The 24,845-nt window shown below is 33.3% G+C and overlaps 3 protein-coding genes across 3 annotated transcripts in view; 2 read left to right on the top strand and 1 right to left on the bottom strand.

Annotated features, from left to right (window-relative positions):
* The window catches only part of LOC132716975 (origin recognition complex subunit 2-like), a 28,632-nt gene extending 23,076 nt beyond the window's left edge, over positions 1 to 5,556 (top strand). Inside the window, exons 9-12 of the mRNA XM_060700321.1 lie at positions 1,362 to 1,502; positions 2,007 to 2,240; positions 4,379 to 4,497; positions 5,468 to 5,556. Of these exons, the coding sequence (XP_060556304.1) occupies positions 1,362 to 1,502; positions 2,007 to 2,240; positions 4,379 to 4,497; positions 5,468 to 5,551 (578 nt within the window). The 3' untranslated portion in view covers positions 5,552 to 5,556. The remainder of the gene's footprint in view (positions 1 to 1,361; positions 1,503 to 2,006; positions 2,241 to 4,378; positions 4,498 to 5,467) is intronic.
* A 3,400-nt stretch (positions 5,557 to 8,956) lies between these two features.
* Positions 8,957 to 15,216, bottom strand: LOC132716973 (uncharacterized). Its single transcript, XM_060700319.1, has 3 exons — positions 15,050 to 15,216; positions 10,109 to 10,427; positions 8,957 to 9,216 (listed from the first exon to the last, which is right to left on the bottom strand). Exons 1-3 carry the CDS (start codon positions 15,090 to 15,092, stop codon positions 9,204 to 9,206), a joined length of 375 nt encoding a protein of 124 aa, XP_060556302.1. The 5' UTR covers positions 15,093 to 15,216; the 3' UTR covers positions 8,957 to 9,203.
* Positions 15,217 to 19,397: 4,181 nt separating this feature from the next.
* LOC132716974 (crystal protein-like) lies at positions 19,398 to 23,867 on the top strand. Its single transcript, XM_060700320.1, has 5 exons — positions 19,398 to 19,619; positions 20,238 to 20,358; positions 21,113 to 21,302; positions 21,590 to 21,926; positions 22,783 to 23,867. Exons 1-5 carry the CDS (start codon positions 19,453 to 19,455, stop codon positions 23,558 to 23,560), a joined length of 1,593 nt encoding a protein of 530 aa, XP_060556303.1. The 5' UTR covers positions 19,398 to 19,452; the 3' UTR covers positions 23,561 to 23,867.
* Positions 23,868 to 24,845: the final 978 nt, after the last annotated feature.

The following is a 24,845-nucleotide window of genomic DNA, read 5'->3' as shown; positions in this document are numbered from 1 at the left end:
CTTCTTTTAAAGAAGCCAAATAGCTAGAGTTTAGATACTAAGCATGAAGCATCTTCTAGTAAGTGTCTACAAAGATTGTTCAAATAAAAGCCCTGGGGTCAAAATTGGCCCTGCCCCAGGTGTGCCATTGTTTTTAACTTTATGTGTAAAGAAAAAACTTGACCAGCTAGACTATAGATGTTTAGCATGAAACATCTTCTAATGGGTGTCTACCAAGTTTTTTCAAATAAAAAGCCCTGGGGTTTAAACTGGCCCCGCTCCGGGGGCCTATATACAGGTGAGCGACTTCAGGGCCATCATGGCCCTCTTGTTATTTCTTTGGGTCGTCAGACAAAACAAATAATGGTAGTGAAAATTGAACTTTGATATCAGCTGACCTAGATTTTGACAAAGTGTCTTACTGTGTTGTCCTTTGATGTAGTCATGAAATTTAGGCTGTGTGAAATATGACCTTCACCACCAAATTCAGTAGACTCGAGTGAATTGATATATTCCTACTCTGATCTTTTATCGGATTAATAGATTTAACCACTAATCTGATAATAAGAATTAGATAGGTCAGGGATCCATCTTCAATTGTATAGAAACAAAAAAAAAATCTGTTCCTACACTTCTATTTAGTGTTGTATTAATGAGGTGGCATAGCATTTTTCTCAGATGCTATCTTGTTTTCAAATTGTTTAAGTCAAATAAACATTGAATTGAATGTCAGTGTTGCAATTAGTCTTAAAGCCAATTTACTACAATAAAAACGCAGGAAAGCATTGGTGGCACAAATTGGTTTATAATCTCACAACCTTCACCTTTCTGACATTCTGAGACCCAAACAAATTCAGTGCTTAGATAATTAGAATGTTGGTGATCAATTTCTAAAATGTTTGATTAGTTCTTATTACATTAATCATGTCTTAGATTAGAATAACAAGTCATGAGTCATTTCTCAATTGGTGGTGGTGTTGGTAGTTTTCGCTTTGGATCATGGCAGTAAGCTGCATTGAACATTCAAGAGCACAGTTCAGCCACCCATTGTTCCTGGGCAGACTGTCAAGTATTTACCAGTACTAGTTGCCTTCACTTTCACAAGGAACTGATTACTTCTGTACATGCTAGAGCAGAGCTACAGTGCGAAAAGACTGTAAAAAGGATTTCATTATCAATCACAACAAAAGTGACCTGCACATCCTTGAATTGTATACTGATCGCAGTTTACCGTTCTACCTAATGAGCTAACCGGACGATGTTCATTTCTTAATTGAAAAATGGGTTAATTCTAAATTTAATTTAGTATACAGTATTGTTACAGATGCATATCCAGAATAAAGATATCAGTGCTCTAAATATGAGTTATTGTAAATTTTCAGGTCAAGATTTTTATGTAATTATACACAATATAGATGGTACCATGTTGAGGAATGACAAATCTCAGAATATACTTAGTCTCTTATGCCAGGTACCGGGACTACATATGATAGCATCTGTAGACCATATTAATTCTTCCCTAAGTAAGTAAAGATTTAAACATTTCCTAAAAATTAAAAATGATTTTTTTTTTCAAGACCTACTACTAGATGTATACAGTACAATAATTTTATCAATTTTTAAGCTTCCAGCAAACGATTCGGATAATAACAAACATATAACTCTTGAATGGTTTCTTTTGAGTTATTCCCCTTTGTGAACCTTAAATCTTGAATGGATTCTTTCGAGTTATTCCCCTTTATGAAAGTAAAAATTGCATGTTATGGTTTGAATACAAGTTTAATTTTCTCAACAACAAAACGTATGTCAGTGATACTACGCAAATATGTTCAGGTTTTGTAATTTCAATTAACTTATAACGATCCTAGGTTAGATTTTTACTGGAATATTCCAGTTTAGCACTTCTTTTATTCTATTTAATTCATCAGACTCCTGTAGAAGTTATGTTTAGATATTTTGCGTACTTGAAAACTTAAAAGAAAAGGTTTCATTCAAGGTTGTATTAAAGATCTTTTTTTTTATATCAGTTTGGGATCAAACAAAATGTAGTAGATTTAGGTGGTTATGGTATGACGCTACCACATTTGCACCATACACAGAGGAAACCTCATATGAAAACTCGATACTGGTGCAGCAATCTGGGGCTCTGGCTCTCAGCTCACTAACACATGTGATGAAATCTCTTACACCTAATGCCAAAGGAATCTTCTTGCTACTGGCCAGGAACCAGCTTGAGCATAAAGATAGCACTAATTATATTGGTAAGTTTTGAATGTTTTCTTTGGGTTAATTAAATTATATTGGTTAGTTTTGAATGTTTTCTTTGGGTTAATTAAATTATATTGGTTAGTTTTTATGTTTCTTTGGGTTATTTTATATTCTTCTGTCTCATAAGTAATTAAGATTTCTATGGCAAGTTTATCAAAGCCAGTCTTGGAAAAAATGATGTTATTTAAATGTACTGCATGGTAAACTTGATATCAAAAACTATTTTAATATTTATATACAGAAGTATTAACAGAGGACTTGCTATATTGCATGTATAATCTTAAGTGTCTGTCTATCAAAGAGGGCTCAGTGAGAGTTCTCAGAATGTGCATATTTAATTTAAGTAGGTGGAGATAATGTCTTAATACTACAGATTTATGAATCCTGTTGATTAATAAGCATACTAAAAGTGTTTAAATTGAAATGTTAGACTTAACTTCTAGTATGCTTATTAACAGTTTAAAATGTTTACAATTTTCAAGTTCAAACACTATGAGTAACAAGATGTGTAACTGTTTTTATCTCATTTGATTGATTGTTCAGAGTTGTTGCCCTTGATCAAGTAAAATGATGTATTACAAGTATCAAATATCTTTGGGGGTTCATTTTCAATCTTAAATATCTTATTGTGATGTAAACTATATAATATGATTTAATCATATTTCCCATGGTCTTGAATGTCATAATATATATGTACATATATACATGTATGCATATAGTGCTATAGTACAGTTAAAGCAAAGAAACTAAACATGTTATTAACATTCATGTTCAAAATAAGCTTCTTTATTTTCATGCATTGTTGATCTAAAAATATCTATTTTGTTTATTATTCTATTTGCCTGAAGGCATTTGACTAAAATGTTCATAAAAAACAATATGGAATGTTTAAATGATATACTGACATATGACAACAGAGTAGAGTCAAAACAGCCTTTTAAAAAACTAGCCTGACCAGAAACTGCGCTGTCTGTCCATGGCCAAGTGGTTAAGGTGGTTGACTTCAAACTACTTGCCCCCTCACCGCTGTGTGTTCAAATCCCAACAGGAACATCTGATTCTTTCATGTTAGGAAGCTTTCCAGCTAGTTTACGGAACGTCGGTGGTTCTACTCAGGTGCCCATTTTTGTCTGAAATAATGCACAGAATGATGCCTGAAGTCTTTCTGCATCAGTAAAGCTGGAAAGTCGCCATATGACTTATACAGTGTTTTTGCAATGTAAATCCCAACCAAACCAAAAAAAAAAAAAAAGCAAAAAAAAACCCCAAATATTTTGATATTGTTAAAATCCCTTGAATTAAAATGGGAGAATTCAAATTCATTTAGCATGGCAAGTCCATTAGGTTAATTTAGTATGGTTAGGTTGAAAAACAGGATGTTGTTTGCTTTCTTATGAGTTTAATTGGGGTTATTGCGACTTTTATGTCTTATTTATTTGTTTTTAAAACTACTTCACTACCAATTTTGTTTTTTCGTATCAGTTATGGCTCCTTGATTCATGTGACATTTAATGTTTCATAAACATATTACTTTAAGGTCAGACTAATTGACTTGAGTTGTTGATATATAAAATTCTTCATATTTCTATGTATGCGAGGGATGATAATTTACCTGTGTAGCCGTCTGCTACAGTGACTTGTCAATGTTGGAGGTGCATTCTTCTGTCTTTCATGCTGAACTACCTTTAACTGACAATGGACAGTCCCAGAGGCAGGATGAGTCTATTTCACAAATTTAGTGAAGGGAGGTTTGCATTTATATCTAAGTGGCTAGTACTTGCCTGGCTCGGAAGCCATGTTTCTTATATGTGGGTAAATTGGGTATTGTTTAGCTTGTTGCAAATGGTTTAGTTGGCTCTTAAGCTGTTATGCTCAACCTATACTATTGTGTGCAGGACTAATCAGCTTTACCTGTTAAAAGCGTTTAACACTGTTCCTTGTGGGGGCTTTTACTTTCCCTCTATATTAGTACATGTACTTATATTATTGAGAAATGCTGCTGTGACCAGACCCTATGCTGTCAACAGATATATAGGTTTGAAAATGAAGGTTCTATGTCAGATTATGAGATACACAAATATTCCTGGTGAAGTAGTGCCATGTTAATAAACTGTAGTCATATTTATTACAGGTATGTCACTACAAGAGTTATATCAGAGATGTAGAGAAGCGTTCTTGGTGAACAGTGATCTCACATTGCAGGCACAGCTTACAGAATTCAGGGACCATAAAATGATTAGATCTAAAAAGGTATGTAGATTTTCCCTTGGTCTGTAAGTAGATCACAGATAACTCTTTAATACCATCCTTTTTCAAGAATCCTTACAGTGGGGGGGGGGGGGTTCATGGCTAAGTTCTACACTTCGCATCACTTGCCCTTCATGTATGTGAGTGTGAATCCTATTAGAGACTTTAGAGTCATGTAAACATGAGACAGCTATGCGGTAAGTTTCTGCTGGTTCTACTAAGGTGCCAGCTTGTGTCTGAAATAATGCTCAGAGGGGCACCTGAAGTCTTGCTAGTCTCTTAGGTTTCAAGATCATGTATCATATCTTTTCCTACTTAGCTTGATAAGAAAATCTTCTAATCTTTAATCTAGGTGCCAATTGCATGATCGTTGGGCGATGTAAAATTTCTCTGTGACAATAGGACAATGAGTTTTGTGGTAATTTGTCTATCACTGCTTATTCAAAAATCATACATGATTAGTAGTCTCTCTGTCTCTTGTGAATTTATTGGTTATTACTTGTTAGTTATCCAGGAAACTTAGGTGTCCCAGCTGCTGAGATATGAGTCAAAATGTGTTAAAATCTCTATATCAACAACTCAAACTTAAAATCTTCTTTGAAAAACCCCAAATAGCTAGAGTTTAGATATTAAGCATGAAACACCTTCTAGTAATCAGCTCTTTAATTTAACAAAAATTGTTGTTCTGAATTTTGAAAATGTCACTTTTTGACTAAAATCTTAACTAAACAAGTGTATTATATAAGAAATAAAAACCATGTGCAAGGAAATGTTTTGCAAAATGAATCCATTTGTACTCTAATAAAACTTTTTCATATTAGAATTACTTATACTCTTAAACAATATGAAACTTCTTATTTAATAAACATTTTAAGTTTAAAAACGTAGCCCAATGTCAGGTGATAAGTAAATAGTTATTTTTATTTACTTAAATTGTAACTACATGTATAGTCATTCTTGTATATACTTTCAGAGTTTAGATGGTGTAGAACATTTACATATACCTATTGATGAGGGAACATTGAAGGAATTTGTTGATGAACACACTGATGACTGAGATAATGAAAAACTGAATGACACAAAAACACTGTGACAGTTGTGTGTCACAGACAAATTTGAGCCGCGTCACAACAAAACCAACATAATGGGTTTGCATCCGCGCAATCTGATCAGGATCCATGCTGTTCGCTATCAGTTTCTCTACTTGAAATAGGGTTTGTAAGCGAACAGCATGGATACTGATCAGACTGCGCGGATGTGCTGGTCGCAAACCCATTATGTTGGTTTTGTCATGACGTGGCTCAAATATTGTGACAGTTACATGTAATAGATCTGCTGTTACAGAAGGAAGGAATGACGAAACAAAATAATATGGCAAAATGATACAGAAATATGTCATATGCATGGTAGAAAATGTCCTTCAATTTATTGAATGTAAGAAATAAGTCCTTAGTATTTAAATTAGAGATTTGTGTAGAACAAAACATAACAAGAAAAACACTGATGTTACAACTTTGGTGCTACATGCTTATATTTGAACTTGACTATGTTGAATTTGTATATTACAGACATTCCCTACTTTAAATTTGGAATTGTCTAATGTTAATTTATTGGTTTCTATATAATAATAAAATATGAAAGTTAAGCATTGACACTGGGCATTCAATATACCCACTGAGATGTCACATATAAACTAAGATGCCATAAATACCTCACAGATGAATGATATAATGTTATTTAAAGACTTGTATATTGATACTAGAATTGTGTTCATAAGTTAAAACCAACTGTGTTCAATGAAGTGTGCAAAGCATATTGTTTAAAATCACCCAAAAGTTAAAAGAATTTAATCGCTTTAAGATTTTTAGCTCGACTATACTAAAGTATATGGAGAGCTGTCCTACTCGCCCCGGCGTCGGCGTCCGCGTCCAGATTTCAGATTAAAGTTTGGTGCAGTAAAATATTTTTCACTATAACTTTGTCATTTCTTAAGGTATCAACTTCAAACTTCAAATATATGTTCCTTATCATCAACCACATCTTATGTGACAAGGTTCACAACTCTAGCACCAATATTTTCAGATTTATCTCCCCTTGAACTTAGAATTTTCCTTAAAAAATACTATTCTTTACTGTAACTTCTTTATTTCTTAAGGGATCACCCTCATACTTCAAATAAATGTACCTTATCATCATCCCCATCTTATGTGACAAGGGTCATAACTTTAGCACCAATGTTTTTAAGATTTATCTCCCCTTGAACTTAGAATTTTTCTTAAAAATAATATTTTTTACTGTTACTTCTTTATTTCTTAAGGGATCACCCTCATACTTCAAATATATGTACCTTATCATCATCCCCATCTTATGTGACAAGGTTTGTAATTTAGCACCAATGTTTTTAAGATTTATCTCCCCTTGAACTTAGAATTTTCCTTAAAAAAATATTATTTTTTACTGTAACTTATTTATTTCTAAAGGGATCAACTTCATACTTCAAATATATGTACCTTATCATCATCCATATCTTATGTGACAAGGTTCAAAACTCTAGCACCAATATTATAAGAATTATCTCCCCATAAACTTAGATTTTTTTACTAGAAAAATGTTATTTTTTACTATAACTTTTTTAGTTTTAAAGGTATCTACTTCAAACTTCAAATACTTATTCCTTATCATCAATTACATTTTATGTGACAATGTTCATAACTCTTGAAGCAATTTTTACAGATTTATCTCTCTTTGAACTTAGGATTTTCTTTAAGAAATATTATAACTTCTTTACTTTTTAAGGTATCTACTTCAAACTTCAAATATATATTTCTTATCATAACACACATGTTGTGTGACAAGGTTCATAACTCTAGCGTGACTATTTCTAGAATTATTTCCCTTGATCTTGGAATTTATGTTAACATATGTTATTTTTTTACTATAACTTAATACATATTAATACATAATTGATTTTTCTTTCATAGTTTTGTCCTCCTTACTGCGTCCAGTATTTTATTAGTCGAGCTTGGCTGTCTCCTGTGACAGCTCTTGTTAAGTTTGTTCAAAATAGTTAAGCAGAAAATATGAAATTTAGTTTGAAAATGCTGAAATATAAACATTCTTGATTAAATATCCTTTAAATGATTTCATGAAATTGTATCATTAGAAATGATTTCTTCATGTGCCCACACTGATGGATAGATGATGGGGCCAAATTGATTTCTTTACTTTTTACTAAAGCCCTTAATTACATCTACAGCTCTTGTCAACTTTCAACACCTCCTTGGGATAAAAGCTTCATTAAGACATATCAAAATATAACCTTGATTCTGAATGACCTGGGCTTTTTTATCAAAGTTAATGAAAACTATGTAACTTATTTATTTATTGACATATTTTGGATGAGTATTTATTTATACTATTATAATGTTGATTTACTATAGGTGACATCAAGTTATAAGGCATTTATTTTATGTTAAAAATGAAATTTGTCATTACTTTGCAAATGAAATGAATTGAATGGAAAGACAAAAGAATTACTAGAAAGCGATTCCAAAACACACTTTGCTGTTGTACATGTACTGTATGTTGACATAATGATATTAAATTATTTGAAAATGAAATTTAAGAAAGAAATATTAGTTATTTTATTTGATATTTGGAAGAGCCTTTAAGAAACTTAAAGGGATAAAGGAATTCACTTTGAGTGTTATAGAAAATAAGCTAGGAATTTGAGTATGTCTGCAGGGCACCAGAAACGTATATAGGGAAAATATTTGTTGCTTGACCAATCGTAAAACTTGTACAGAAAATGGTGAAACAGTGGGTTTTTCAGGTGTTTAGTCAGGCAATATTAAGCTGCCCATTTTGCATACATTACACACCGGTGGTTTGGCGGGTGTGGTGCTTTTAGCTATAACACCTGAGATTGAAAATCGTCTTTATACTAACAAAAAAAGTAAAATAGTAGTGATCTCTCTGTCTTTAAAGTACACCTCAAAATGGACAGGTCATCAGCCGGACAATACACATGTAAATGAGACCTTAAACGTACAAGAAAAAGGAAAAAATATGTATTAATACCGGGAAGGGTTTAACTTGTTTATGGAAAGGAGTAAAAGTAAGTACATGTATTAGGAAATTGTGGTAATTTAGAGATATTTGGAAATGTAAATTGTTAGGCTGTAAGATAATTGTTGGATTAAGCTAGCTCTTGGAAGGTCTTGCTTAAACCAAAGTCCTTTTTGTACAAAAACTTTTGTAGAAATTAGGGGAGGTCATGTCACAACCGGTTAAGAAGGAAAATTTGCATATGTTAGCACTGACAAATAGCATTGAGCACTGGTGTCAGAATTTGGCACCAATGTCATAAAAGTTCATAATAGATATGAATGATTAAATTCGTACTGATTATCATCATCGTTATGTTTATAGGCAGTAAGCCAGAAATGAAATGACTAATATATAAAAACGATATTTAGAATTTTATTCTCAATGAATTTATCAACTAGTCCCATAGAAATCTTGCAAATTGTGATTCATGCATTCATAAATTGAATAATAAAACACGAAAATAAACTGTACAAAAATAATCAAAACATAAAAACACAAAATCCGGTAATAGAACGGTCAATTGGACAGAGTCTATACTGTCCCTAGTTGTTAAGTTCTGGAGATGGTGATATAAAAATGATCGTGTTCACAATGCCACATTAAGAAGCGCCCCTGAAACGATAAAAAATGTGTTAAGGTTAAATAGCAAGAAAAAATATTAATAAAGAGCGCAGGAAGCAACGTTGTATGAATTTAAGGCCTTACAAAATTCCAAATTACGATGCCAATTCTGACAAAGTCAAAACTTTTCAAGATAAATGCTTAACACCAGTATCTTACCCATAGCAGCTCAATGATGCATATTTGAACGATTGTTCACTCAGCTTATTAACGCAGTATCAAATGGTAATCTGTCACAGGGGTTTTATTATAATGAAAAGAAACAGGGGCCATAAAATGTACGGGTATATAAGTACCAGGACCCTTACCACCATAAATATCTTAAATGGACTAACATCTTCCAATTTGGAGAAACCATCGTATTCAGGAAATGTTTGTAAATATGTACTAGTTGAATACGATCAGACGGCACGGAGGTGCTGGCTGATATTTATTCTGCACTGGTAGCATGGGTATACCAGTGTACGATTGCCGTCAGCAGGCCTTTAGTTAAGGAACACTATAAAACTAGCCGTTTGACAAAGAAATTTATCCTGCTGTAGCATCATCATGAAACCCCTGTGTTACCTCAGTATTCTCATTTTGTACGATATGTATGTGCGATAAACTCTTGTTTCATAACCTTTTTATTCCGCGTTATTTACTTATGTACAAATGAAATGAACTTGCTGAAAAAATATGTAGATAAAATACAATGCACTTTCTACCATTGATGAAATTGTCATGTTTAAGCTGGGGATTAGATTAAGAGACAGACAAATTTAAGCTTTCACGTGACGTGGAAAAAAAAACCAATAAGTATGAACATGTAACATAAGGTTATGTTTAAGCATTTGTTAGAAATTTCATTGGCGGGAACGGGACTCTTTAGGAAAAAACTTACAAATTTCTGGCAAGGAACATTGTAGCCATGTCTCGTAAGCAACATCCGGTACCAAGAGCACTGCATTTAAGAAGATTCGGCATTGTGTACGTTCTCATGGAGATTATGTTACATATATCGGGCATATTACCACAAGGCACAAACGCAAGGTTTCGTGTGTTGCGGCATAAAAGTGCATTATTCATAGGGTTGCTCTCGCCTTGAGAGTTACCTCCCTGTGAAGTACCGCCTGCACCACCACCCCCTTGTGCGTTATTGTTACCACCTCCCATGTTATTCATTAGTTGCATCATCAAAAAGCTTTGTGGTAATTGGCCGACTGAAAATAATAAAATGAAATATATTTTATTATGCAAGCATAAAACTACCAATTATATTTTTTAACTGCCATAATAATATTTGAAAAGCTCGTAGATTGAGGCATAAAAGAATTGTTTCAATGACTGACCTTGCCATTATCATAGTTTGGGATGTAACTATATCACCAATGATCTATATCAACATATTCTCCGTGATCATAATCTTCATCACCATATCTCCGTCATTATAGTCTACATCACCATTTTAACATTACCACGATCTAAATCAACATAAAACTACATTTCCACGATCCTACATTACCACGATCCTACATTACCACGATCTACATCACCATAATACTACATTACCACTATCCTACATAACCAAGATCCTACATTACCACGATCTACATCACCATAATATTGCATTACCACGATCTACATCACCATAATACTACATTACCACGATCCTAGATTACCACGATCTACATCATCATCATCATACTATATTAACACGATCCTACATTACCACGATCCACATCACCATAATACTACATTACCACGATCATACATTACCACGAGCTACATCACCATACGCTTCGTTTTCTATATCTTTCTTTTATGATATATATTCATTATCGAGAGTCACTAATCACTGTATTCGGTTTTCGGTAAGGCTGCCTATCTTTGGTATTGAAAACGGCGGCTTATTGTTTACAAATATATGTGGCAGGGAAAACGACTGCTTATCTTTGATAGTGGAAACGACGGCGGAAACGACGATCAAATTATGAAAGTGGAACCGACGGCTTAATAATGACAGTGGAAACACGTCGTATCTAGAAGGCTTATCTATGACAGTGGAAACGACGGTTTATCTCTAACAGTGGAAACGACGGCTTATCTATGACAGTGGACACGACGACTTATCTATGACAGTGGAAACGACGGCTTATCTATGCCAGTGGACACGACGACTATTCTATGACAGTGGAAACGACGGCTTATCTATGACAGTGGAAACGACGGCTTTTTTATGACAGTGGAAACGACGACTTATCTATGACAGTGGAAACGACGGCTTATATCTAACAGTGGAAACGACGTCTTATCTATGAAAGTGGACACGACGACTTATCTATGACAGTGGAAACGATGGCATATCTCTGACAGTGGAAACGATGGCTTATAAATGACAGTGGAACGATCGTTTATCTATGACAGTGGATAAACGGTTTATCTTTGACAGTGGCTCGAAGGCTTATCTATGACAGTGGCTCGAAGGCTTATCTATGACAGTGGATCGACGGCTTATCTGTGACAGTGGAAACGGTGGGTTATCTTTGACAGTGGAAACGACTTCTTATTTATGACAGTGGAAACACCGACATATCTATGACAGTAGAAACGACGGTGTATCTAAGACATTCGAAGCGTCTGCCTCATTAAAAAAATGACACAGAAATACGTGTATTTTATGTTGAGATTAAAAATGAGATTTTACAGAAGTTATGTTATTATTCTAAGCAGGTAAATCACGGGAAATTTTAAGCATTATAAGTATAGCATATGTGTGTCACGCATTATAAATAAATGTCCAAAATTGTCATATTTTAAGCTGAAAACGGGGGCACAAAATAATATTTTCATATGTCTTAAGAAATTAAACGTGGCTGTGTGTGTGTGTGTTTTTTTTGTCTCCAATTTTAAATGCAAAGCAATGGACGTTTACTCTTTTCATGTGGTCTAAAAACTTAACAGAAGGTCCAAACACAGGAATATTTGAGCAATGTTTTTTAATGAAACAATGTGTTATTTATCCATGTTTATGTTGCGCTATATACAACTATTAAACGCTTCATAGCATTGTTGTATATATTAATTAAAGTTATTTTCTCGCAAACATTGTAACGTGTACGTTCGTCAAAGAACTTGTCAGCTTATGTCAACTTAACGTCCAAACTTTCTCAAATTTATGAGAAAAAGTAAATTTATGTCACCAGTTGTCACCTTGTAATACGTTTACGTTTTTTACCGTCTACTTCACTACTCGAGTTTTATCGTGTGTAAACAAATAATCAACAAATAAGTTATTTGTTTATCATTGTTTTCGGGGGTTTCATTTACTCTTTTGACGAAAATATGGTGTTAATTAACATAAAAAATGAATGTAATTTGTCATTATGGTATAGCCAGTGTTTTATAACGCAGCTTCTCAAAATTTATTTTCAGAATGTATTAACCGGAAATTAGGTGGTGTTTCGTGACATAGAGATCAAAAACGTACAGATTTGCTGTTTTCTGTGCATAAATGAAAACTTATCAACATGTAATAATTTGCTCCTTGTGTTAAATGTTTAATTCAATGTCTAATGAAAAGAAATGCTAGCATCTTTTCTTGTTGCTTAAGCATTTGTCCATGATCAGTCACTTTTAACCTTAAAGGCACGTTGAATTGAGGATATTGAATGAGTGTGAGTTCAATACTGAATTTATTGCACGAGTTGAATAAAATTATATTATGCGAGCCTCTGGCGAGCATAATATTATTTTATTCAACGAGTGCAATAAATTCAGTTATGAACTTGCACGAATTTAATATTCTATTTATCACATACCCTAAATAAAGACCGTTTAAAGTGAAATAAGAGTCATTTTTCACTGACGCGCCTATAGTATAACGCTAACATTTAGCGCGTCATTTCACTATGTTTGTATAACGCAAATGACGTCACGTCAAAATATATGCACGGCCGTGCAATACCATTTTTACGGAGTCGCTTAATCGGCACTGGTGTTTGATAAAAAAATTTACTTCTATAGAAAAAGCAAATATGCATTTTATAATGTTCAAATTATGGTTTTAGAAAAAGTGATAGATGTTTGTTACCTGGAGAAAGAAGCGATACATGTGAAATATTTTAACATAGAGGTGGCAAAATGTAAGCAAAGTAGAATTTTGACCTCCATATAAAATACTTATTACTTTTAACTGTATTTACTGTCAAAAACAACATATGGAAAAGATGGTCAAATAATAGGCCAATGAGTAACTTTTTGGATACTTTGAAGTACACCAAAATTAAAAAGCTTTTTGAGAATTAAGAAAATAATAAAAGCATTTCTGAGGCATACTGGGCCTTTAACCTGCTGGAAACAAAAGAGATTAGTTGCCATTAGTTTAGAGTCAGACCAGCCAGTACATTCGTGCAGTCTGACCAGGCTCTATACTGTTCATGTATCATTCTATAAACATTCCGTTTTCAAGAAATATTTCATACGAATATCCAGACGATTTATTTCTATTGTTTTTATCTATATTTGAAAAACTTACGAAAAATATGCCAATTGTAGACCAATTCACTTTAAACTTGAAATAAATTTTTCCTATGTCAAACCAGGGCAAATAAATTCATCACATATAATCAACAGGTTAAAGGGCTAAATAATGCTTAAGGTCAAAAATTTAACAATCTTTATTTTGATTTGTAGTCTTAAATATCTAAAAAGTCTGATCAGGATCCATGCTGTTCGGTATCAGTTTCTCTTCTTGCTATAGGGTTTGTAAGCGAACAGCATGGATCCTGATCAGACTGCGCGGATGCACAGGCTGGCCTGGATCCATGCTGGTCGCCAACGCACTATGTTGGTTTTTTCATGACGCGGCTCATTTGTTAAAAGTTAAAGGCACATTATGCCGTAGAAACGAATAAGTTTTTCTTTATTTAGAAAGGCCAAAACATATGTTTTATAATATTGTAATAATGAATAGATAACCTTAGAAATGCTAATTTCCTGAAGAAAATAGCACGACTGTGATTTTTGTTTTGTTATAAAAGACGCAAAATGTAAACAAATTGGTACTTTGACTTCCATACAAAATAGTTATTCACTGTAACGGTACTAATTGCCAAATGCAAAAGAAGCAAAGGGTGTCTCAGTTATATGGTCAATGAGTAACGTATTGGCAACTGTAACAAGGCACCGAACATAAAAAAATGAAAAGAAATGATTGCAAGTTTGAAGCTTTATTTGCCTTTAAGTTTAGTCCAGATTTAAGATGTTTTTAAAAACAGCGAGGTACAGGTAAAGCAATGAGCACTCGAATTATTGCCCCAGCCCCTCCCCCACTTCCCGACCTGCCATTTCCTTAAAGAAATTTATTTTTCACAATTTAATTTTATTTTTGTTTGTCCCTCTTTAATCTACTAATTTCCAGTCGCATAAGAATTAACAAATTATTATTTTCAAAATTTCACATTCATATTCCCATACAGAATTATTTTTAAATACTTTTGCTTTAAACATATTTTACAAGAAGTATTGATTTTTGTAAAATTATTTCGATAACTTCACAATCAATCTATGAAGCGCAAATTTAGATAAGGAAAACCGTTCTTTTTACATATACAATATGGTCGTACGCTAATTTTCTCTGTCAAGCTTCCGTATTAGAATAAAGAAATAATCAAAACATCCGTTCCATGTCATCGTACGTATATTTTGTTAGAAGTTAACCCTAAATGATTAGTTTTTGGGGAAAAAAAAACAACAACGAATTAACCGTTTTTGCATATAACGAAAAAATGCTATAATCACATCTAAAAGATCAACATTTTGAAAACAAATCTAATATGCTTACCGACAAGGCCTATAAGTGTTCCAAATATTATTAATTTAATCATATTTTTTGTGTGCACTGGAAGTTTTTTTTTCTAGTCCTGTTTTAAAATCCCTCGTTACCTCACTTCCGTTGTGCACGTTAAACTAAAATCTGATCTTGTAAACGTGGTGACGCTTGTCAACGTATTGCCACAGAGGCTGTCATACGTTAACGTTTAACGTGATAAATAACGTTACGTTATATATAGTTGATACGTGCTCGTTGATTGAGATTTTTTGTACCATGTGCTATTATACTGGCTGTGAATAGGTAATATGAATTATACAGTTTAATAGTATATTAATTCTGCTATGAAACATTACTTTTACTCAACAACTATAGACGGAGCATATATTTCAAGTTCTTTTTATTCACCTGTGTTAGGCCAATATTTCAGGAATTGTAGAACATTTAGATGTGATTAAATATTAATTGATCGGTCTTTAAAAAATATTTGATTGGAATTGTGATAACGTTATATAGCATTATAACATCCGCCGTTGATTTAAATAAATTTTGTTATACGTGAATGCAAAATGAGTTTGAAAAGATGAAGTACAAGGACAACAAAAAACATTTTGGCTTATTACACTAAGCTTTTGATCAAATTAATCATGTTTTATTTAGCAAACTATAATGATTTGATTATATTGAAGAGAAAAACTAAATAACCATAGAGGTTATTATTATTCAACAGTTTGAATTTTATATAACATAAGTATCGTGGGAGGGGTGGATGAAACTTATGCAAAAACACATATGCAAAAAGCATATTTCTGTTCATATATTTTGGTTCCTCGTATGTCAATCACCGGTATCCGTTACTTACGCGTAACTGACCATGTCAAAATGGCAGGTTTATAACAAAACTGACATGTCCGAACAATAAATCGGTGTTAAACGTGTCATTTTAACAACAACTATGATGCATAAATAAGTTTATTGATTCTTCTAAATCTATTTGTAGCGGTAAGTGACGTGTCATCTCAAATGAGTAACGTAAACATGTTATCCGCCTACAATACAAGTTCACCTGGGGAAAATGCATGCCAACTTGTAAAATATCACTAAAAACGTCCCTGTCTCATTAAAAGCTTCGCATAAAAAGCCTCTGTTACGTCCCATAGCACACCGTATTACCGGCGCCAGTGATAGCAGATCACTGCAGTGATGGCAGATAGCTGAAATTTACCGCTCGGTACAGGAAGGTTATAAATTTGGTTGGTATTATTATATATCACAAATACGGCCCATTTCATTGCTATGAAACTATTGTCCATTGACTGGAGATACTATTAGGTAATTTTGGACTCATTTTTCCTGGTTTTAGACTATTTTGAGCAGTTTAAAAGTGACAGCTTCGGAAAAATCCGTGAAAATGTCTGTTTTTTGTTCAAAATATCTCAAGTTTTAACTAAATGGCAGGATTTCGTGTTATTAATAAAGACGTTCATCCATTGGGGTCACGCAAGCCAAATATCTACCCCGAGTGTCTTTTCTTGAAAGTTTTACAGACGTTCAATCTGGTCCGGTCGAAGAAAATGCTGCCGTTGTAGGCAGATGCTGTCGTCATTGGCAGAAATACCATGAAAGTGGCTAACATTCTGACAGAAAATCAAGGTTAATCTTTTATCAATTCCTCTATTCTTTGCGACCTTTTAGTCGGAATTGAGACATTAAGCTATCATGTCTAATATTTTCTCAAGATAGAAAAGTTATTAATGCTGTATGTGCATCGAAAAAGCTTTTTAGCAACACGCAGTTACAATACAAAATGTGATGATTCAGTACGACCAAATTGCACTATAAATAGAGCAAATAACATGAAGAAATTTATTTTTCTATATTCATGCATGTGTGCTTGATCTGTCAGTTACATGCATACAATACCACATGTATCTTAAGTTTAGCAACGCATAATTCACTCCCTTTTCAAGACATAACGCCATTTGCATATTACAGCTGTAACTTCAGTAAGTGGATATTCATTTGCTAGCATATGACATTATTTTCTCGAGGTGATAATGTTCATCGCTTTATGACATATAAAGGCTGAAATTTACTTAGTCGGCATTATAAGTTACTAAATGGATGTAATATAGGGAAGATTATTAACCTTAACCGAGTCTGCAATTCTTATGTAATTTATAATAGTACCAACCAAATTTATAACCTACCTGTACCGAGCGGTAAATTTCAGCTATCTGCCATCACTGCAGTGATCTGCCATCACTGGCGCCGGTAATACGATGTGCATTGCCCAACGTGATTACTAACTTTGTAATTGTAATTTATTAAGTTGTAATTGTAATTTATTAAGTTGTAATTTATTAAGTTGTAATTGTATCATAGTTTGGGGACCTTTCTGTTGAAAATGTGTCAGAGTTAAACATATACATGCACAGTGCGTTAATTGGTTACTTTTTCCCGGGGTTTCACATTGTGACAACAGGGAACGTGTTCTTATGCTTGACTATGATACAAAAGAGAAAGAACATCAAAACACTCGGCAATCTGATTAATACTCGGGGACTACGCCCCCTCGTACAAATCAGATAGCCTCGTGTTTCGATGCTCTTTCTATTACTTGTATAAGTAATAAGTAGGTATAATAAGAAACGATTCAAACACGTTTGTAAACGATGCTAGTTATATATATGAGTATCATCTGGTCACTTGCTGGTTTCTACCGATGCGACCAATGCAGACTTAGATGATTCGGCACATCTTTGCCTTCCGATCATGGCAACAAAATGTCATATGTACAAATTTACAAATGTATTGTATAAAATGCAACTCGATCGCAATCTGTTGAATAAAATGCTATTTGTGTTGAATTTTGTTTTAAATGAAATGCCGAGTTGAATAAAATATTTTAAGATACCAGAGGTCATAACTATTTTAATAGGGACTTTTCGGGTGCTCCTTGTTTACCGTCGCGATACAATAACACGAAATAGTAAAAAAGTTCAAATTTGTTGAATGCTCAATAAAGGCAATTCGTTTATACCGTTTTGTACCTGTAAAACTGACCATAAAACCAATTAAATGTTTAATGCAAAAACATGCAAAAAATTCAGAAATGTATCTTACAAAACCGACAATAGTCTGTTATGACAGAATTTGACTTCAATGTGCAATGATGATTATATATGCCGACTTCCAATTTAATTATTATATCCAATACCATTTTATTGTGAAAAAAAACAACAACAAAAACAACAATAACAACAACAAAAACATAACTTAAAATGATAACAACAACAACAAAACAAAAGAGAAGAAGAACAACAAAAATATGATTTAAAAAGATAACAACAAGAAACCCCAACAAACAAGAAAACCTTCAAAACAACAAGTAAAAAGATATATACTATAAACAACAACAACCAAAACACAACAACAAAATGCATCATCACAGAAGTTAAATGCGTGTTTTAAGAGTCTATAATTGTTAAGGTGCCTGCCTCCCTACTCGATATATGTTCAGGATGTAAGAAGTGTCCAGTGAATTATGAATAGGGTGTAAGAAGTGATTTGTGAGAAGTGATTGGTGAAATATGTTTAGGATGTGATGTGAGAAGTAGAGTGTGATTATTATTTAGGATGGGAGAAGCGATTGGTGAATGTAGTAAGTGCTCGGTCAATTATGTCGGGTTCAAGTTCTACTGTGGTCACTACCATGTTTCCACTAATAATAACAGTACAAGTTGAGTTCTTGGAAGCTGATTCAATGGCGGTTCAAAATAAACCTAAAGCTTTCAACACAATAAAGCTAATATAAATATGTTTCTAATACATGTGACTTGTCATATAATACTTACACATTTGTAACAACTTAAGGTGGTAGGATATTCACATTTTAGGAATTTTTGATTAAGTAAGTTTATTATAATTATATGTAGAAATGAAATCTTGAGAATTATTGATAAAATAAAACGCGTATTTTTATTTTCTGTATTATAATATTCCACTGCAATGAAACATATTTTCCGTTTTTTTTTCAATGGTGTCTTGTATATAGGACTACTTTCTTCTAAATTCAGCAAATACACAACTTTTGAGTGGGAACCTTCCAAATCGCAAATGTCAAAAAAAAATGTATATAATAAAGGAGATATCTCATTTTAAACACTATTGCTGTTACATCTTTACATCAAAACTTTATCGAAAGGGCCACCGTGAAATAGAGCAGACATACTAAAATAATCTACACGTAACATTGTTTTCGTCTGATAAACTGATATCTGAATCTTAAATCTCGGTCAAGTAAGTTTAAATAAGATAATATTTTACATTGTAAATAAATATCAAATAAATTTCAATACATGATGTACTAAATACACCTCATCAATACACTGTTAATTAGTTTTTGCTCCACAATGCTTGTGTGTTTGCGTTTTCTGCCATTGTTTCTTAGTCTCATTTCGGTAACTTCCGGTGATGTTGTTGTGCAGACGAAGTATGGAAAGGTGAGAGGAAAACAAACCGATCAAACCAACTCTTTTCTTGGAATACCATACGCAAAACCACCTTTAAATGAATTACGGTAAGTGAATATCTTATCTATAACCAATCGTCACAATACAATAAAAATAAGCATTGTTGATATCGCATCCGGTGCTTCTTTCTGAAATTTCATTTTGCGAACAAAATACATGCAAACGGTATTTTAAATTTCGCTACATTTTAAACATTTCTTCTTCTTTTTTTTTCTGTGATAATTGGTTGGACTTTTTCGGTGACATTAGAACATTTATAAATGCTAAACAGTGTCCTGTTAATGTCGGGCTATTTCTGAAATTCTTATTCGTTATGTTAAGTAGAATTCATTACATGTAACCTCATAACCTGCCGAAAACCAAAGAGATTTATGTCTTTTCCACCAGTATAGACAGCTAGCCCGCGCATTCATGTAGTCTGACCATGCTCTATACTGTTGGTAGCTCCATCTTATTATTTTATTATTGAAAATCCTTGAATTATATTTGGAATGTACCAGAATCAAAGCAGTTCATTACACAGACTGATTTTAAATTTAAGGTTAATAGTACAAAGTATACCGATATATTATATAAATTTTACTCCGAAATTAATTCTATCTAAAACCTATCAAGTGGACCAACAAATACCATATTCATTAAAATTTATATATTTCTCTTTTCAGATGGCAGCCACCAGTGGAACCACCGGTCTGGACAGACGTGTATAATGCTACCGAGCTGAAACCTGGCTGTCCGCAACATGGATGTTTCTCTTCGAATCCATCATTTGTCTGTCCCAAAGAGGTTACCTTTCTTATCATAACCAATCTGAGAAGTGCATATTAAATTCCAACAGGGTCTTTCAAATACATGTAAATTATTTTAAATTTGAAAGACCCTGTGTCCAGTAAAGATCTGCATTGTCTTTCATTCATGACTTTTTAGCAATAAACTTCCATCAAATCGCCATGATCATAAATGGTAAATGGGATTCTCGCTTTTGTTAGTTGTCAAATATATTTTTTTACAGATAATATTGAGAGAATTGTCTTGTTTTACTGTCAAATATTTTTAAGGATTAGTTTAAAGTTAGAAGTACTTCCTTCAATGAACAGTCTGATTAAAGGGGATGACTTGACAAGATTGATAACTGTGGCCTGTACTGCAAAGTGGAAGTTTAAGTAGTGGATTTACAGTAAATGGACCAGATACAAGATTATTTAAAAGCAATGAAAATGCCATTAGTTAATAATAAATTCATTTGTGTTATCCTTTTTTTTTCTGTTTTGATATTTGTAGTTTTGAAATGGTACGTTTATACGCATTTTTGCGTAATGAAGCGTCATTTGTAAATTGAAACTCATTCTTGAATATTTGAAGTAATTGCTCAAGTTCCAAAACAAGGTGTTGTTACTTAAATATACATATACGTATACTAATAAATGAAATATGGTTATCTCCTCTGTTTTATTATTATACTTTAAACCCAATCAATTAAAAGACAAGTATCATATGAACGAAAAATGGTATATTCTTTATTCAAATCATTTTGTTTTAGACATCAGAGAGTTGTTTGTTCTTGAACGTGTATACACCTTCAAACTCTTCAACCTCCAACCTACTTCCGGTTATGGTTTACATTCATGGCGGGAACTTTGTGCATATAAGCGCCAGTAGTCCCATTTTCAAGGGAGATTATTTTGCAAGCAAAGGACAGGTGGTGCTAGTGACATTCGACTATAGATTAGGTTAGTAATAGATTAAAAAAATCAAACTACAATTTCTTAAAGTTGATACAAAAGTACCACAGTGGATAAACGCGACCATTTTCCTGAATTGATATTGTTGTTGTAAATGGTGTAAATGGCTTATTTCTTTACAGTGGGCCGCTCTGCAGAGCTTACACTGTACCATCTTTTCAATATTCCTTTTTAAAGATCAAAGAAAATCTTTATTCTTCGAAAAAGAAACGAGATCCTTTTCGATAATATAAACGTATGCATACAATCACAAAATATGTATTTTTGCTTATTAGGTGTATTAGGTTTCTTGTATACCGGTCCTAAATCAACCGATGCTGCTGGTAACTATGGTATCCGAGATCAAAGGCTTGCTCTGAATTGGGTTCAGGAAAACATCAAGTACTTCGGCGGAGATCAAACCAGGGTGACCCTTTTCGGTCAAAGTGCTGGAGGGCAGTCTATCCCGATACACCTGATGTCAAACGAAGCAGATAACCTCTTTAGGAACGTGATTATTGAGAGCGCACCGTTTGATATTCCCTTCAAGAATCCAGAGGAAGCTGTTTACCTTGCAAGTCTAGTTATGCGTTATATAAACTGTACAATGGACGACTATATGACGTGTTTACGGTAGGATAACTTTTAGATTTGTAATCATTACGGCATGGATCTTAATTATGATTAGTTTGCACATAAATCATATGTATTCACGGGCGTTTCCGTACCGGAAAAGATTTTTGCGCTTAAAATGCAAAATTACTCGTTTAAAATTCGTTTAAATGGATAATTTAGTCTCTGAACTTAGTTGACTTTTCCTCAATGAGAACACTGTCGCTTACTATCACTTGGGGATAATTTAATTCCAAAATTATTGAAAAGAAAATTACCGAATTGACATATCACGTATTTTCGCATTATGTGATTAAGTGTTGATACATTGTATATGTTTATGTATGTATGATTATGTGCCATGTCGTACTCTATTTTGTCTTCAACGGAAACAAACGGTTAGAATTCTATTAGACTAGTTCCATATTTCGATTATTTTTCAGAAATATTATACAGCCTTTGATAAACGAGCATCATAATATAATGAGATATTGATATTTGGCTGCTGCTCGCCATTATAGGACAATGGCTTTATATCCATAATGTCATTCGAGCCTGCGGCCCTCCGGTCATGATGGACATCTTCTGACCATTGTCGCATAATGTCGCATAATGTCATTCAGGCCTTCGGCCTCCAGTCATTATAGACATCTTTGGGCCATTGTCGCATAATGGCGAGCAGCAACCAAGCAACCTTCAATCAATCAAGAGAAGGAAAAGGCAATAATGACCAAGACAATAGGTTTATTTCCTGGTCATGGGAAATAACATTATTAAAAAGGAACAATATAAAATATTTCAACTAAGTTCTATCGAATAACATAATATGTTTACCTACATGTATATGATAATAGTTTGCTTTTGTGTCATTATCTAGGTCTAAAACCTCTGATGAGCTGGCCCAAGCCCAACTGGAAGCTAGAGCCAAACCTACCTCACTCAAAGTACTTGATTTTTTCGAACCTCTTGGTCCTTTTGTGGATGGCGATGTTGTTCCATATGAACCTGTCTACGCCATCCAGAATAACAAACTCAGAAAAGTTCCAGTTATGATAGGTACCATGACGGAAGAAGCTAGAATATTTGTTTACGAGGCATGGGGTAAGCCGGTGCCACCGTTAGAATACATTGGCGTGCTTGCAGCAACTTATCCGTCTCATGTGGAGCAAATGTTGAATATGTACCCGTTTGAAGGAGCGACCGACACAAGGGATAATATAACAAAACTAGGAACAGATTTTATCTTCACGTGTGCTTCAAGAAACATGAGCAGACATTTTTACAAAAATGGCCAAAATGTCTTCCGGTTCGAGTTCAATCAGTCGTTCTCGTTTAACGGGTGGGGTAATTTCTCATATTGTGAAGGTCATGTCTGTCACGGAGAAGAAATAGTGTATGTTTTCCACAGCGCTGATCAATCAGGGTTTAACTTCAACCACGAGGAAGAGATATTGTCCGATCAAATGATTGGGTATTGGACAAACTTTGCTTATACGTCTGATCCTAACAAAGGGCCACATTCTGTCAGTCTTCAATGGCCTCTTTATGATTCTGCATCCAAGATTATTAAATTTAAGGCGCCTAGTAATACTGTAATTGATAATTATTTAGAAAAGTATTGTGATTTTTGGGATACCATAGGATACAAAGCGTAGCTCTTACTTTACTCGAGGTCTTTCTCTACCAGAAAAGCTGCAAAGTCGCCACGTGACGTTATATTGTGTTAGTGCGACGTCAACCCACGTGAAGTAACATTGAATAAAGATATCTATATTTAAAATGCTAAATCTTGTTTCCTGCAAACCCGTTAATTGTTCGTTTACTGCCATCAAGACTCTAAAAGACTTTGTAAAAGTGATAAAAAAACGCCGAAAAGTTACAATTGAATTTGTTTGTTTCAAGCTACCTTATCATAAAATCATTGTATTCTCCCATGTCCTAAATAAACATTTCCCTTTCTTATTTGTTATTGCACCCATTCAATGATCTCTTCTGTATCGCTGGCTTTCATTACTTTTAGTGCTTTTGAATGCTCATAAATAAAATATCATACATTTGCATATTTTGCAGTGTCGCTCAAGAAAGAAACCTTTCTGAAAATAGTGAAATATGAATCCAAGGCTTAAAATTTAATGTATGGATTGCTAGTTAAAATGATCAGGGCCAAAATAAAAGAAATACTATAAAATTCACATAAAGTTTTCTATGTCATAATGATCAATGTAACAATTAAAGAAATGATAAAAAAAATTCACATAAAGTGTTCAATGTCAAAATGAAATAAATAATATAAATTAGGTACAAAAAGGTAATCGTAACTGTGTATACTATGTAACCTGTCCTCAAGCTTTTTTTAAACTCGGGGAAATTTTTTTTAAAAAAAAGAATTATTTTAGACCTCGGTTTTAGAAAACTAAAACACCTTTTTTTTTAAATGGTTGTTAAAGTTTAAAAATAAAAATAACATTTTTCACCCTTTTGCAATAACCCCCAAAAAAAACCACTGAATGTATTTTAAGTACACAAAAGTCAATTAATCTTCCTAACAGGTATGGTAAGTCATGCGCCTGCTTTTCAAACACGATAAGGTCATTTATTATGAGGCGTTAGATCAACACCTTTGACAAAAGAGTGAAAGTTAGTTTTTAACGCGAGGCGATGTGGTTATCGAATATGATGTTATTTCAACTGAAGAAAAAAAGTGATTCAGTCGTTTCTGATATATCTATGTTAAGAGTCATTCAGAACATTCTTCCCGGGTTATTAATACATCTGAACATGTCATGGCGTTGCTTTAATTTTATGTCACTTCCTTCTATGAAAAAAAAATGTATTAATGCAATTTCATATAAATACATGAAACTGCTTTGTTTATGAAATTATAGCGTATTTCTTATTAAGACTAACAAAACCACAAATATGCTCGCAAAGGTAATTCGA

This window comes from Ruditapes philippinarum, unplaced genomic scaffold (assembly GCF_026571515.1).
Source record: "Ruditapes philippinarum isolate M1 unplaced genomic scaffold, ASM2657151v2 ctg6960_1_1_1_1, whole genome shotgun sequence".
Taxonomy (NCBI): domain Eukaryota; kingdom Metazoa; phylum Mollusca; class Bivalvia; order Venerida; family Veneridae; genus Ruditapes; species Ruditapes philippinarum.
Note: the sequence above shows the minus strand (reverse complement) of the source record. Positions and strands in the feature narration are given on the sequence as shown.

What these genes read in the sequence shown, in the direction of transcription:
- LOC132716973 (XM_060700319.1), bottom strand. Translation starts at nt 15,092, where the DNA reads ATGATTAAATTAATAATATTTGGAACACTTATAGGCCTTGTCG. An exon ending in AACACTTATAGGCCTTGTCG is followed by an intron (nt 10,428 to 15,049) that starts GTAAGCATATTA and finishes TATTATTTTCAG; the next exon opens with TCGGCCAATTACCACAAAGC.
- LOC132716974 (XM_060700320.1), top strand. Translation starts at nt 19,453, where the DNA reads ATGCTTGTGTGTTTGCGTTTTCTGCCATTGTTTCTTAGTCTCATTTCG. An exon ending in CCACCTTTAAATGAATTACG is followed by an intron (nt 19,620 to 20,237) that starts GTAAGTGAATAT and finishes TTCTCTTTTCAG; the next exon opens with ATGGCAGCCACCAGTGGAAC. An exon ending in CATTTGTCTGTCCCAAAGAG is followed by an intron (nt 20,359 to 21,112) that starts GTTACCTTTCTT and finishes ATTTTGTTTTAG; the next exon opens with ACATCAGAGAGTTGTTTGTT.